The sequence below is a fragment of the Penicillium manginii genome (assembly GCF_028828005.1).
Source record: "Penicillium manginii strain IBT 31320 chromosome Unknown utg000006l:1.0-4164085.0:1.0-4166146.0, whole genome shotgun sequence".
NCBI lineage: Eukaryota > Fungi > Ascomycota > Eurotiomycetes > Eurotiales > Aspergillaceae > Penicillium > Penicillium manginii.
Genome location: NW_026643107.1, coordinates 2634806 through 2649782, shown reverse-complemented (window position 1 = coordinate 2649782; position 14977 = coordinate 2634806). Strand labels below are relative to the sequence as shown.

The window sequence follows — 14977 nt, the reverse complement described above, 5'->3', positions numbered from 1 at the left end:
CCGGAGATCGCCCCGACCATCGAGGGGTAACCGAGGCCAGCTGTACGACTTTCACCAGCTCCAAAATCCTACTCAATCTTGGATCGCAGAGTGAATTCCCTTTTCACACTCTCGACTACTCCTCTTCAAAATCACATACACAATGTCACTTAACGAGATCCAAGGCAAACTTGCCCTTATCACCGGCGCATCGGGCGGGTAAGCATTACTCCATATCCTAGCTACGACAAGCGTTGTACCATGCAATCAAAGCATGGCTTAAAACTACAATGACAAAAGATTGCTAACGCGACTCTCTTGCAACTAGTATTGGAAGCGCATGCGCTCACCAACTCGCGCAAAGGGGAGTCCATCTGGCCCTGACCTACTCCAAGAGCCTGGAGCCGCTCAATGCGCTGGTTGTTGATCTTCGCACCAAATATGCCGAGAACAAGCTTCGTATCTCGATTCACCAGGTCGATGTAGGAGATGCGGATCAGATCGAGGCCATGTTCCAGCAAATTGACACTCAACACGGTCACCGACCGGATATTCTCATCTCGAATGCCGGATACGGGAAACGGATGACCAATGTGTGGGAGATTCCGCTCGAGGAGTTCGATTACATGTTGACTGTGAACCTTCGCGCTTCATTTATCCTGGTGAAGGGCGTGGTTGAGCACATGAAGGAGCAGCGGTGGGGACGTATTATTTTCATGTCTTCCATTGCTGGCCAAGGAGGAGGTATCAACGGATGTCGTGAGTACACTCTCCCTTGTTCTAGCCTGTTCTGTGTCTAACACTTTCTCTTTGCTTAGATTATGCCGCTTCTAAGGGTGGTCTCACCGGAATGATGAAGAACCTGTCTAGCCGCCTGGCCGAGTTTAACATTAGTGTTAACGATGTCGCCCCCGCTATGATCGGTGAAACGGGTATGATCCCGAATGCTGCGGCCATTCCAGAGGTTGCAGCTGGTATTCCTTTGCAGCGCCTTGGAACACCAGAGGAGACGGCTAATGTCGTGACTATGCTGGCCACCACGGGGTACATGACAGGCCAGAGCCTCTTGCTGGCAGGGGGGGTTGAAATAAATTGTTGTATAAAGCTAGTACATAGTAAGAAGATACATAATCAAAGTCCAGTTGTATACTGCCAAAGAACTTGAACTTGGAATTTTCTTACACCTGGGCATTCAACGAGTCCATCTGACTAGTACACTTAGTAACCTCCCCAAACCTATGAAACAACTTGAAAGCAGACTCGGAGGAAAAGAGTAATTTCAATTCAATTCATGATTCATTCTGACATTTAATATATGCACTCTGTATATGTCAAGCTCACAACCAACAACTCATTCCCATGGGTATTTTCAAAGATCATCAACGTCATCACATCACACAACTCCTTTTAATACACAGCACTCTACAAAGAAGCCTGCAGCTTACTCTCAATAATAACCTTCACAACAGGCCGACCACTCTCATCAACACCTTTACCAGCCAGCGTAAAAGCGCGCGCACCATCTTCCAAACTCACCCGGTGAGTAACAACCTTCTCCTCAGTAGCAGCCAGCTTCCCACTAGCCAACAGCGCAATAGCAGCAGGGTACGCATGTCCATCATACCGGAACGTACCAATGACATCGACCTCGCGCAGCGCAGCCGCCCCAACAGGAACAGTCTGGATGGGATTACCCATACCAACCTGAACAAGCAGACCGCCAGGCGAGGAGGCGTAAATACCCGCCTGCACACAGGCAGGCACACCAGTGCAGTCATACACGCGGCTGAATCCAGTGATTTCCGCGTCGTCAGCTGCATTGGCGACCTCGGTCAATTTCGCCGCGACGCTTTGCGCATTGGTCAGGGCCCAGGCAGTCTGGTCTGCGTGGGGAGCGTCCTTGGCAGGAGGTGGGTTGGTGGGATCGCGGGGGATAAGAGCAGTCTTTAGACCGAGCGAGGCGGCGATTTCCAATCTCGCGGCGTCAATATCCGCGACTAGGATTGAGGAGAAGTTCTCTGCGGCAGCGAGTGATGAAGCGAGTAAGAGGCCGATGGCGCCAGCGCCGAAGACCAATGCGGATGTACCCTCGCCGGTGGTCTTTGCGGCGGCAACTTCTTCCTTGGATGGGGGGCGCGAGCGGCGGATGGCGTGGAGGCAGACGGCCAGTGGCTCGACGAGGGCACCGCCGGCGTCGGAGACGTTGGAGGGTAGAGCGTGGCACATGTCGGCGGGGTGGTTGGTGCGTTCCATGAGGGTGCCGTCGAGGTGGGGGAACATCTTTGCGCTGGAGCGGAACTGCATCGCCTTGCAGATGTTGTAGCGGCCTGATTTGCAGAGGGCGCATTTACGGCAGGGGAGACCGACTTCTAGAGCGACGCGGTCGCCGACTTTGAGGGTTGTCACGTTTGGTCCGATGGCTGTGACGGTTCCGGCGGATTCGTGGCCTAGGACACATTGGTTCGCGCACGACGAAGTCGCCGTTTCGGCCGTGGGAGTAGTAGTGGAGGTCGGAGCCGCAGAGGCCGGTTGCTTGGACGGCGACTTGGACGTCGGCGTCGGAGGGGGCGCTGACTGCTCGCTTCTCCTGGGGGTTTGTTAGTTCATTGCCCTCGAGGGTGGTTTATATGGTATACTACATACCACACGGAGATCCTTAGCGCCATGGAGGACGAGGGCGGTTGCTGATGACTCTGCCATGATGAATGTGAAGTATGGAAGGAATTGAGGTCGAGGAAGAGCAAGAAGATGCAGATGCAAAGATTGTAAATGTAAACGTAAATGTCAGGGCAAGATAAATGAGGGCGGCAGTTGGATGTTCCCCTCAGCGGAGTTGGTCCGGAAACTGTCCATTTGGGGAAATTCCAATTGCCGACATGGTTGACGTGGGGGAAATCCTTAGGAGGTGGGGGTGAATCCGCGGGGGCTACTGGATTCTTTTCCGTTGGTTATCCTTCGCATTCTTTTGTAAGCATCGCATTGCTATAGAGGCTCAGAGGGCATATATCCCGAAGAACTGGCGATGTAACCACCTGGGCATACTCTAGGCAAAATATAGATTCCTGGTGACACACTCCATCTACTCTAGTACTAATATGTACCTATGGATACCCGGAATCTGTCTTCCATTGCCGATACCCCCCCCCAAGTCCACCTGGGGCATTTGTGTCTCCCGCGGGGGCGTCATGGGGGCCCAGTGGAGCTCCGCCGGCTTATCGGACTCTGTCACTGTCACCATTCATTCAGTCGTTGGAGTAATAGCTCTCTGACCCCTCCATCTTTCCTTCCTCAATAATCTCCCCCCCTTTACTTCTTTACTTCTTTCCTCCTTCACTCTACCTAGTTACTCTGTTATACCATATTCTGCCCTCCTAGAAGTCTTTATTCCAGTTGTATCCAGGTATGCGCTTCCCCACTGACATCATACGCACCCTGGGGCATTCCCCCAAACTTACACCTCCCTACAGAATCGATTCTCCAACATGTCTTCTCAAGCCGCTCTCCTTATTGGAGAAATTACTCACGCGCGCAAGGAGTGGGAGAGCCTCTCCTCGCTCTTGACCCTCAAGGTACACATTAATTGGTTCTTGAACAGCGCAGAGTTCCTAACTAACTGCGCATAGGAATTCCCCACCGGAACTCGCGAGGAATTCATCCAGAACTGCAAGGCCGGCCAGTACGACGACGTAGTTGCTATCTACCGCTCTAATACCTCCAATAAAGTGTGCCCATCTTAATTGTTCCCTCTATGAAACACCTAACTAATTGCGCTGTTCCTAGTACACCGGACCTTTTGATGCCGAGCTGCTGGCAGTCCTGCCCCAGTCTCTCCGGTATATCTGCCACAACGGAGCTGGATATGATAATATTGATGTCTCCGCTTGCACACAAAAGAACATTTCCGTTTCTAGCACCCCCGTTGCGGTGAACAATGCCACCGCTGATGTTGGCATTTTCTTGATGATTGGTGCTCTCCGCCAGGCCTATGTCCCCCAGGCTGCTCTTCGGGCAGGTGAGTAGCACGTATTCGATGGCCGTGATTCAATGCGCAGCATACTAATGGTTTATTGTAACAGGCCAATGGCACGGAAAGACCACCCTTGGCCGTGACCCTCAGAACAAGGTCCTAGGTATCCTTGGTATGGGCGGTATTGGACGAGTAAGTGCACAACTCATCCCGAATCGCCATCTACTATATTTGCTAATCAAAACCCGACAGGAAATGGCGACTCGCGCGAAGGCTTTCGGCATGAAGATCCAATACCACAACCGCTCACGCCTGTCCCCAGAATTGGAGAACGGCGCAACCTACGTCTCGTTTGATGAGTTGCTGGCCAACTCGGACGTCTTTAGCTTGAATCTCGCTCTGAATGCGTCAACCCGGCATATCATCGGTGCACCCGAGTTCAGCAAGATGAAGGATGGTGTTGTGATCGTAAACACGGCGCGTGGAGCTCTGATTGATGAGAAGGCGCTGGTCGCAGCAATTGACTCCGGCAAGGTATGTTCTTTCCTACAGTTAAAGTGTGAATTGGAAATAGGCTAATTGGTAATGATATTAATAGGTCGGCTCCGCTGGTCTGGATGTATATGAGAAGGAGCCACAAATTGAGCCGGGTCTGGTGAACAACCCCCGGATCATGCTGCTGCCACACATCGGCACGATGACTTACGAGACGCAGAAGGAGATGGAAATTTTGGTGTTGGACAATCTGAGATTGGCTGTGGAGAAGGGGGAGCTGATCACTCAGGTTCCGGAGCAGAAGCGATGAGGGTAGGACAAGATGTTATAGAATAGAATGCAATGAATTTCAAATTTCAAGTTTTAAGCAAGTTCCAGGAAGTACACCTGGGCACTCTCTGGTCAAAAATATATTGTCCAGTTCAAGTTCAGATCGCAATTCATGTATGGTAACATGAATTGCGTTGAATTGGAGTATTTGACTGAAAGAGGATTTGCATGTTAGTAATTTGGCTTTTTTCAAATCGTAACATTTCTAGCGCCGCCACCATCCACGCTAATACCGACGGATCGCGCTGGCCAGAGAGTGTATAGACTGTAGCTTTTAGTTAGGTGGTTCAAACCTTTTCATCTCCAAGTTCAGTGGCTGCCTGAGGCGAAAAGGTGGACCCCCGTAGCTGACTAACCTGCAGAAATGACTCAGCAAGTGTGCATGACTAATCCCAATATCGTATTAGCTAAGCACCTGCCATATGTGGCTAGCGTTAGGGCTCTAAGCGAAAAAAAACCGCACCACTCTGGTGATCCAGCGTTAGCGGACGGCCTTCGAAAAGCGACAACATCAACCCGACACCGAGGACCATCATTTCCCCTCGCCAACTCCTTCAAGATGGTGAGTTCTGCTCCCTGTTATTGCTCTACGTTGCTCCGGTCTTCGAAATATGCACTCAAGCGTCTCTATCCTTGTCCAATCTATCTCGAATCTCGATGATGGACAAATGATCAATCGCCTCCGCACGAATCCGGCCACCACCACCATCACCACCACCACCACCCCCAAACGGCTATAATGAATGCTGACGACGGTTTCTTTACGATTTGCAGGTCCGTTACGCCGCCCAGGAGATTGAGAACGCCAAGAGCGCTCGCGCTCGCGGCTCTTACCTTCGTGTCAGCTTCAAGAACACCCGCGAGACCGCTCAGGCCATCAACGGTATGAAGCTGAACAAGGCCCTTACCTACCTTGACAACGTCACCAAGAAGTCCATGGCCATCCCCATGCGCCGCTACGCTGGCTCCACTGGTCGCACCGCCCAGGGTGAGTTGCCCTCGAATTTTTCTCAACATGTTGGAATTGGATAGATATGTGGAATTTCGGATTGACACCGTTACGACTCGAATTGTTCAACATGAGACATAAACTATCGAACAATTGACTAACAGGATTCGTTTTTAGGCAAGCAGTTCGGTGTCTCCAAGGCCCGCTGGCCCGTCAAGTCCGCCGAGTTCCTCATTGACCTCCTGAAGAACGCTGAGGCCAACGCCGACACCAAGGGTCTGGACACCTCCAACCTGGTCGTCCAGCGCATCCAGGTTAACCAAGCGCCCAAGCAGCGTAGACGCACATGTTCGTGGCCCTATATCGAATTTTGACTTTTGTGACCAATTGCTAACGATTTTTCTAGACCGCGCTCACGGTCGTGTAAGTTGATTTTTACAACAAAAAAATCGGATCTCAATAACTTTCATGGGTAATTTCTAATATCGTTTCCAGATCAACCCCTACATGTCCAACCCCTGCCACATCGAGCTTATCCTCACCGAGGCCAACGAGGAGGTCGCCAAGGCCGCCCCCAAGGAGGTTGCCCACCTGTCTTCCCGCCAGCGTGGTACTCAGATCCGCCGTGCTCTGATTGAGGCATAAACGGATCGCTGAAAGGAATAGGGGATGATGGTGCGTCAGGAAAGAAAAAGGATTGCGGTGGAATGGGTTGACCGGAGTTCTTGCGCATCTGTATGTTGGAACGGAAATGATACCGGATCATACAAGATTTATTAAGTCATGGCACCAACAACTTTCCGAGGAGAACCAAATAAAAAGTTTAAACAGCGCGGCTCCGGAATGATGGACATAGGTTTTCTGTACTGCCCGGTCCGATCATGATACAAACGTGGTTTCTTCTCTGTTGTGATCTTCTCTCTTTTTTCCACTCTTGTATAAGAATGGTCTGGGGATCTTGTGTCTCTGGTTCGATTTCCCTCAACCGGGCCTGGACGTCTGTACGAGCGCTTGAACAACGGCCTTCGTGTTCGCTAAAGTAATTGCATACTACGTTTTATGATTTCAGGTGTCTCCGAGTTGTAGCATCGCTGTAAATCCTGAAACTCTTGAGTCTTAGAAGTGTTCACATATCGACTACTAGGTAACTAGACTTGCAATTCCGGGGCACTCATGTCTTGTATGGAAAGCACATGCTTTAATTGATACTAGGAGTATCTCTGTGTCTAGGACAAAGTACCATGAGCGGGGAGACCAGAACGTGCGGGGCACAACCTGCAGATCAAACTTGAATCCGACCGCAACTACAACTATCCAAGTCCAATCACACAATACTAGTTCCTGATATCCAAAGAGACATCACAATGACCCAGCTCTCCGACTATCGACTCCTCTGCTTCGATGTCTATGGGACCCTAATCGACTGGGAGGGTGGCATCCTTGCCGCTTTACAACCACTCCTCATCGATGCACAAGTCCCCCGCGAGAAGCTTCTGACCGAGTTCCACGAGCTAGAAGCCGGGCAGCAACAGCTAACGCCCGATATGCCATACTCGCAGCTCCTCGCCACCGTCCACCCTCTGCTCGCTGCGCGCCTGGGTCTCCCCATGCCCAGCCAGGAAGCCAGCGCAGCATTCGGAGAATCCGTCGGGAACTGGCCCGCCTTCCCAGATACAGTGGCAGCCCTGAAGAAGCTATCACAGCATTACAAGCTCGTCGTGCTCTCGAACGTGGACCGGGCTTCGTTTGCCAAGTCCAATGCTGGCAGCTTGGAAGGGTTTCCCTTCGACAAGATCATCACTGCGCAGGATATCGGCTCATATAAACCTGATGCGCGGAACTTCGAGTATATGAAGACGGCCGTGCAGGCTGAGTTTGGGGTGAGCTCGGACCAGATCTTGCAGACGGCACAGAGTCAGTTTCATGACCATCAGCCGGCGCGGAGGGCGGGGATTAAGTCTGTTTGGATTGAGCGGCCTGGGGCTACGATGGGGAATCGGAATGATCCCATTTTTGATTGGCGCTTTGCAACGCTGGGTGAGATGGCGGATGTGTTATAGGTGCCTAGGTTGCTGTTGTAAAGGGAGGGGAGCCCCTAGAAGAAGTTTAGTTGACCTAGATACATAGTTTACTAGATAACTAATACAGGGTTTAGAGATATCTAGATCCCTAGTAGTACTAGTATTAGCCTCACCCACACAAATTACTAAGATCTAATATTCTCTATTATAAAAATTAACTTATATAACTATAGGTATAATCCAGAAAAATTATTAGAAGTTATCTATAAAAATTATTATAATCTAATATTTCTAGGATTTTTATAAAAACTTACTGTGTGACTTGAATACTTAAATAAGTTAGATACGCTGGACAACTTGGTTGGAGATATCCCAAATCTTAGTGTCAGTCTTGGGAGGTGAATAAAGAACTCAGTGGACTTGACGGGTCAGCCGGCCTTAAAGAGGCTTCCTAAAGGTTACCTAGAAACTTCTGAGGTCCCGATGAGGGTCAGGCTACCAAAGTGCTGAGTTATGCCATGCAATGTATAGATAGCTTCAGGTCATTCCTTTATTCATCCCTCCTGAAACCAATCCTATTAATCAATTTTTTGTTATTGTATATCCTACCTAGGTACTAATTGAATAATGATCCCGACTTAAAGAAAATAACGTATTCTTAAGTCGGGTGCAGTCAAAAATATGTTGTGTATTTCCCAACTGAAAGCTACTACTACTGCTACTAGTAGTAAGGACTCAGATGCTTTAAAATATAGCAGTAGTATTGAACGAAGGTATTAAGCCGAGAGAGAGAAGAGAAGAAGAAGAGAAGCTCCCATCGCAACTATCTGCATGAGCGGCTGCCCGGGTCACGTGTTTAGTCACGTGTCAGACACCGAAGGCTTCAATCGTTACACAAGTATGCTAATGGACATAAAAGGCACGGGATCCAAGGCTGTCCACAAAATATGGCTAGTCACCTCTAGGTTGATCTAAGGACATCAAAGTTATTCACAACCGCATCGTTCTTCACAATATCCCACAGGTCCGAGATCTGCGCTGCCACCTCGTTAGGCAGAGGTCCAGCTTTAAGGGCAGCAACAGTCTGCTTCGCCTGATTCAGACTGCTAGCTCCAACAACCAGTACGTCTCCAAGTCGCGCATCAAGAGCCGAATGGAATGCTACCCATCGATATGCAAGCGCAGCCTTAGGGATATCAGCCGCTTCGGAAATGACATTCCATTTGTCCAATGCTTCAAAGAAAGTGGGCTTTCCGTATAGAGCGTGATAGAATGACCCCAGTGGTGACTTCGGGTCCCAACGGCCCTCGCCCTTGGTACCAGAAGTCAACTGGGCAGTGGTTTTGGTGAGGAACCCACCTGCAATGGGGCTGTAGGCGTAGAAAGCAATTCCATTATCGCGCAGAGTGGGCAGGATATCATTATCCAGCTGGCGGGCAATCGCGCTGTAATTTCCCTGGTAGACTTTGGGGAGAATGTAATTATGCTCAGTCGCCACGCGTAGAACATCTTTGATTTCGTCGGCGTTGAAGTTGGACAGCCCAAAGTTGTTGAATTTTCCGGCTTCGTAGAGATCGTTGACCCCGGCAAGAGTTTCCTCGAGAGGTACCTTTGGATCAGGGGCATGGAGATAGAAGTTGTTCACCTGTGTTCGTCAGTATGTGAAAAGGTCTCGTATCTCAGGGTGAATCTCACTTTTTCAACCCCCCAGTCTTTCCAAACTGGCAAGCGCTCGCTCAAAAATCTCCTTTCGAGATGAGCTCCCTGGCACGAATCCTCCGACATGCTTGGTATCAACAAGGAAGTCTGACAATCCCTCGCCCTGGCCAATGAGCTGCTCGCTGGTACCACCACCATAGGACTGCGCAGTGTCAAGTTGAGTGATTCCTTCGGCTTTGAGGGTTTTAAATAAACTCGAGACCTCTGCGGCGTTTGAGAAACTTCCATCCTCGGCTGTGATGGTCGCTCCGCCGAATACGAGGGTAGGGATAAGAGCCATAGTATGGGGAATTAGTTGATATCAAGGAAAATTGAAAGTGTTTGTTGTTGAATTGTATAAATCATAAAATCTGCATTTCTACCCTGGTATATAGCTCCTATATAGTCTCAACATTTGCCGTGCTTGGAAATCAGTCCGTGGCTTGCATACACTCCTATCCTCCTATACGGCTGTGCCCCGGTGGGATAGAAAGCCAAGAATTAATAAGCAGTAAATCAGTAATGCCACTCATTCAGCACCTGGGCTGCTAATGTAGATGTTCCAATTCAAGTTTAGTCTGTGTAGAATAAAGTACTCTCAAACCTTTGTTACCCATGCTCTTTCTCAAAATGGCAAGTGTACTTTGTCAGCAATAAATCGAATATAGTCCTTTGGATTCCATCGCCTTCAAAGTTTTATGGAGCCTCAAATTGCAAAAATATCCATGTGTTCTTTTTATCGGCGTGGCATCGAACACTGACCGGGCAGTTTTTAGCATGCTGTGCGTGTCAAGTCTTGTTCTCGGTTTGCAGTTCTTGATTTCCTCCCAGACCATTGAAAAGCCGACCGGGAGACTCGGCATGTGTCCTTCTTCTATCGACTAATCAGTTGCTATTAAATCCACTGGAAGTTGTATTAGATCTCATCAACAAACATAGGTGTTTAGCTAATCGGAAATGGGCTCTAAAAAGACGTTGTCTCCTTCATGCCTTGACTGACCATCTCGGCCGTTTTCTTGGGCTAGAAAGCAGAGCATATAGCGCCCTTGATATGGACGTGCATAGGGAATCCATGCGCGGAACTTAAATGACACAAATAATTAGTATGATAGAATTTCAAACCTCTTTTTATACCTACACTCCTGCTTCTAACAACTTGTATACAGAGCGGGATGCTAGGGTACCTAACGAGAGCCAATCAATGCCCCGAATTGACTACTGTCATAGAAGAGCCTCCCAGCTCCCGGTTCGACGATTTACTCGGTGATGAGTATATTGGAACCACACTCTCAAAAACCGCCGGATTAGTATACACTGGTTGTACTCTTTCTGACTTACCTATTTCTGAGGCCTGAGGACTTAGGCTACATTTGGCTGAGTCATCTTGCATGTGCTGTAGGTAATTCTCCCCCATCGCTATATTATCTGAGCATCTACAAACAGATGCTATTAGTCGATTGTTTGATGACAGGGTAGTATTCAGTCTATATCTTCTTGAAGGTGCATATTAAAAATCTTTGGTCGCGTGGACCAGAAAAATGGCTGCCTGTATCAGGGATGCAGAGACCATAGCATAATCTGACTTGGCATTGCCTCAGCCACAATGCGTTGACGTGCATTGACTTGGCAAAACGAAGTTCCTTGTAGAGATACTTTACATCGTGAGTCTTCGAATCGTTAGGATTGAACATCTCTTTATTGATCGGGCTTGTTGTTTAGTCTAAATCACGAGATAAATGGTGAATATCGTTGTGGCCACGAAAGACCCCTGGCTAAAAGTACTAAAAATATCGCAAGAGCCTCAAAGGATTGCGGCAAGAAATCCGCTGACTCAGGATTCTGGACGATCTTGACGTACTTAGTATTAGGGTTCCCTTTACCCCAAGCTTACTTAGATTAGGTTGTGGATATGCTGTGCCTCTTATTGTCCACGTAGTCCATCAAAGGCAACAGTCCTAAATGACTTTCTACTCTCGCTATGGACTTTCCTCCCCCGCTTTGCCACTGGTGTCGGCTGCAAAGGCTAGAGGCGCTTAGGCGAAGTGACTGGCTAGTACTAAAATCGATACTAAACCACTAAACACCCCGGGGGCGGTTTTTTGGACCCCATCGCTTGTTTTGTTGCACTTCTTTCCCCCTCTCTCCTTCTCCCCCTTTTTGATAGAAAAAAAAAACATTCTAAAATCTATACCATGAAGCGCATCTTGCCAAAAGGCCTAATTCGGCGCTCGAGTAAGTCACCTTTGCTCTCCCCCTTTTGCCCCCGCAATTTTCGCTGACCGCCGCAGCGACGACGGCTTCCGGCTCGAGCAGCCCCGACCAAACCGATCAGTCGCCAGAGGCCATTTTGCTCCGAGAATTGGTGTGTTGCATGGCCATCGACGATGTTTCTCTTCACTAATCACCTAACCTATCATCCAGACCACCTTCTGCGAAGTGAGCAATAGCCCACAGAATACGGTATGTGTCATGCCTAGCGATGTCTTCCCACCTGGTGCCTTTTGCGGTCTGGTCCCTAACCGGAATCCTCCCCTCTTTAGCAAGGAAATGAGTTCGTTCACCTCCCTCTCATCGTTGAGAGCGCCGAGTCGAGCCCCGCGGCCGCCAAAGAGGCTGCCGTGCGCATTCGCAAATACCTCTCCACCCCGATCCAGACGCCGAACCATGTCCAGTACAATGCGATCATGTTGATGCGCATCCTCACCGACAACCCAGGTCACAGTTTCACCAAGAACTTTGACAGCAAATTCGTCTCAACAATCAAGGATCTCTTGCGGAACGGGCGTGATTGGCACGTGCAGCATTACCTGCGCCAGTTTCTGCATGGCCTCGAAACTACCAAGGCAATGGACGAATATTTGCAACCGCTACTGGCGATGTGGGCAAAGGAGAAGGCTAAGAGCCAACGCCAATATGTAAGGAATTCGGCAGGTTGACTCCATCTCGGGAACATCAGACTAACTTCATGTGTGCAGACCACCCCATACCCTCCCAACTCAATGGCACCAATGGCGCCGCCACGGCCCCAGGTTCAGGCTCACCGACCACAAAACCAGCTTCCAGACCCTGGCGAGTTGGCTGCACGCATCGAGGAAGCGAGGAACTCAGCCAAACTTCTCACCCAATTCGTCCAGACTACCCCGCCAGTAGAGATGGAAGGAAATGAATTGATCAAGGAGTTTGTGGACCGTTGCCAGACCTCGTCACGTCTCATTCAGGGCTACATTCGTTGCATCAACCCGGCACCAGATGAGGCCACTCTCCTCACTCTAATTGAGGCCAACGATGAGATTTCCGTCGCTATTTCCGGACAGCAACGCGGCCTGTTGAAAGCGCGCAAGGCCCGCGGCTCGGCGGCCGCCTCGCCTGCTTCCCCTGCTTCCCCTGCCTCCTCCAACGACACAACTTCGGCTACGCTCAACCGTCCCTTTTCGTCGGAGTTCCCTCAAGAGCAACAGGGCCCACAGCCCGCATCCACCCGACTAAGTGAGCTCCCGGCTCCAGCTGCCGCCATGTCGGGTGCTCGCTCGGAAACGAACACAAACCAAAACACTACTATACAGAGATCCAATACCGAACGGTCCGAATACAATTCGGCCGATTTCGAAGTGCAGAATCCCTTCGCCGACGACTTTGCCACGCACGACTCTGACAACGAGCGAAATCCCGCTCAGCAGGGTGCGAAGGCGCAGGGCAGTCGTGTGCACTTCCCAGCTACAGAGCAAGAGCGTTGATTGTACAGGCGGTTTTACATAGCCTCGTACCATGGTTGAAGTGATACCCCCTTACCAGCGTGAAATTCGATTCCCGACAGCATCTCTTTCTGTTTATGTCTCGCTTTTTTTTTGGACTTTCATTGGCTTCAGCACGTATATTTTTGATACCTAAAGCATTCACTATATAGTCTTGCAGGATTGGCTAAGAACTACTTTTGGCTGCATTATTTCCATTAAATTCTCATTCGCGGGCCAATGATTGCCTTTACACACACAGTTTACTCCGTAAATATTCCTCAAAGCAAGGTGTTGTTGACTGAACTAAACGGCTATCTCACTTTCCAGGTACTCGGCACTAAATGGATAATCCGAATAACCAACCGCCGACCCAGAGACATAGAAAGTCTCTCTATTATACGCGCTCATCTCCAGGCCCTTCCTTGCCCTAAATACCAGATCTGGGTTCGAGATGAAATAACGACCAAAGATGACCATGATGTCTTTGTGGCTCCTTCTATCAACCAGTTCGTGTGCCTCTTGCAGCGTATAGCCACCAGCGACCAGAAAAAGTCCATTCCAGAGATCATAGGCGAAATCCAGACTCTCATGACCAACAACCTCATTGGCCCCGGAGATCCGCGACTCTACAAGGTGCAGATAGGCCAGGTTGAACTGGTTAGCGCTGTTGATGAGATTGCTGAACTGCGGGATCGGATCAGCCATTCTCATACCCTGGAATGTACTCCAAGGACTCAGACGAACTCCAACGCGCTTGGGACCGATGACATCGACGACAGACTCAATCACTTCCCGTACCAACCGGTTTCGATTCTCCACACTACCGCCATATTCATCAGTCCGATCATTACTGACATCTTGAATGAATTGATCGAGCAGGTAGCCATTAGCACCATGGATCTCGACACCATCAAAGCCCGCTCGAATAGCATTCTTCGAAGCATCGACGAAATCCCGAACTACCTGTTTGATTTCGTCGAAAGCCATGGCTCTAGGAACTGTTGCGCCCTCCTCCATCGGAATCGCGCTAGGCGCGACAATATCAACCCCTTCTCTTCGGGCTGTCTCGACATCTGCAGCTCGGCCCATGGCGAATAACTGGCAGAATATGAAACATCCTTTGCGATGGACTTCGTTGGTGATGGCTCGCCAGGCAGTGACTTGATCTTCGCGCCAGAGTCCGGGTGCATGCGGGAATCCACCACATGTTGCTGATATGAACGTTCCCTCGGTGATGATCAAAGTGCCAGGTACTGCGGCGCGTTGGCTGTAGTATTCTTTCATCAGGGGCGTTGGGATTCGGTCTTGACTTGCGCGTAAACGAGTGAGGGGTGCCATTCCGATGCGATGGGTGAATTTCATGTCGCCTATATCCAAGGGCTTAAAAAGGCGTGGTTCGGACATAGTTCAGGAGGTGGACGTTGCGACCGTGGACCGTGAGTGAAACTTGAAGAATTGGCGATTACATCCCAGGATTCTCCGGTTACTTATACTCATTTCTCTGGTAGAGATTTCTTTTTCGAAGTCAGAAGAATTCTTTGGACTCATCCTATACAATAAGGGTAGAGAGTTATATCCCAAAAAGGCAACAAGATACTTCTCATTAGGGAAAGGTCGAAGTTTGTACGTGCCCGGCCAATAGCAGTTTCAGATGATGCTAGTGGGTCACGTTGCTAGTATAATCCAGGCGATCAGTACCTCGAAAGTCGATTACAAATATAAAAATGCAGTTTTTGATGGCAGAAGAATAATTACTAATGTGGAGGAATAAATCTCTCCAGCTCATGTATGCGTATACTAGTAG

The 14977-nt window shown here is 49.5% G+C and overlaps 8 protein-coding genes across 8 annotated transcripts; 5 read left to right on the top strand and 3 right to left on the bottom strand.

Moving 5' to 3' along the window:
* Positions 1–142: 142 nt before the first annotated feature.
* Positions 143–1075, top strand: N7533_009364 (SDR family NAD(P)-dependent oxidoreductase; the record flags this gene model as incomplete). The annotated part of the gene is made up of 3 exons (XM_057106014.1): positions 143–198; positions 308–738; positions 798–1075. Coding segments are annotated over 3 exons (765 nt in total), but the record flags the coding sequence as incomplete, so codon positions are not given.
* A 326-nt stretch (positions 1076–1401) lies between these two features.
* On the bottom strand, positions 1402–2679 carry N7533_009363 (NAD(P)-dependent alcohol dehydrogenase; the record flags this gene model as incomplete). The annotated part of the gene is made up of 3 exons (XM_057106013.1): positions 1402–2369; positions 2434–2566; positions 2623–2679. The coding sequence occupies 3 exons, from the start codon at positions 2677–2679 to the stop codon at positions 1402–1404; spliced, it is 1158 nt and encodes a 385-aa protein (XP_056957462.1).
* Positions 2680–3461: 782 nt separating this feature from the next.
* N7533_009362 (D-mandelate dehydrogenase-like dehydrogenase) lies at positions 3462–4751 on the top strand (the record flags this gene model as incomplete). The annotated part of the gene is made up of 6 exons (XM_057106012.1): positions 3462–3548; positions 3603–3701; positions 3760–3991; positions 4056–4138; positions 4199–4480; positions 4545–4751. The coding sequence occupies 6 exons, from the start codon at positions 3462–3464 to the stop codon at positions 4749–4751; spliced, it is 990 nt and encodes a 329-aa protein (XP_056957461.1).
* Positions 4752–5330: 579 nt separating this feature from the next.
* rpl17 (60S ribosomal protein uL22) lies at positions 5331–6365 on the top strand (the record flags this gene model as incomplete). The annotated part of the gene is made up of 5 exons (XM_057106011.1): positions 5331–5333; positions 5546–5759; positions 5898–6068; positions 6127–6143; positions 6216–6365. 5 exons carry the CDS (start codon positions 5331–5333, stop codon positions 6363–6365), a joined length of 555 nt encoding a protein of 184 aa, XP_056957460.1.
* Positions 6366–7084: 719 nt separating this feature from the next.
* On the top strand, positions 7085–7780 carry N7533_009360 (uncharacterized protein; the record flags this gene model as incomplete). The annotated part of the gene is made up of 1 exon (XM_057106010.1): positions 7085–7780. The coding sequence occupies one exon, from the start codon at positions 7085–7087 to the stop codon at positions 7778–7780; it is 696 nt and encodes a 231-aa protein (XP_056957459.1).
* Positions 7781–8702: 922 nt separating this feature from the next.
* Positions 8703–9740, bottom strand: N7533_009359 (aldo/keto reductase family protein; the record flags this gene model as incomplete). Its single annotated transcript, XM_057106009.1, has 2 exons — positions 8703–9386; positions 9525–9740. 2 exons carry the CDS (start codon positions 9738–9740, stop codon positions 8703–8705), a joined length of 900 nt encoding a protein of 299 aa, XP_056957458.1.
* Positions 9741–11631: 1891 nt separating this feature from the next.
* On the top strand, positions 11632–13173 carry N7533_009358 (VHS and GAT domain-containing protein; the record flags this gene model as incomplete). The annotated part of the gene is made up of 5 exons (XM_057106008.1): positions 11632–11671; positions 11728–11801; positions 11861–11899; positions 11980–12354; positions 12415–13173. 5 exons carry the CDS (start codon positions 11632–11634, stop codon positions 13171–13173), a joined length of 1287 nt encoding a protein of 428 aa, XP_056957457.1.
* Positions 13174–13476: 303 nt separating this feature from the next.
* Positions 13477–14577, bottom strand: N7533_009357 (alkene reductase; the record flags this gene model as incomplete). The annotated part of the gene is made up of 1 exon (XM_057106007.1): positions 13477–14577. One exon carries the CDS (start codon positions 14575–14577, stop codon positions 13477–13479), a length of 1101 nt encoding a protein of 366 aa, XP_056957456.1.
* Positions 14578–14977: the final 400 nt, after the last annotated feature.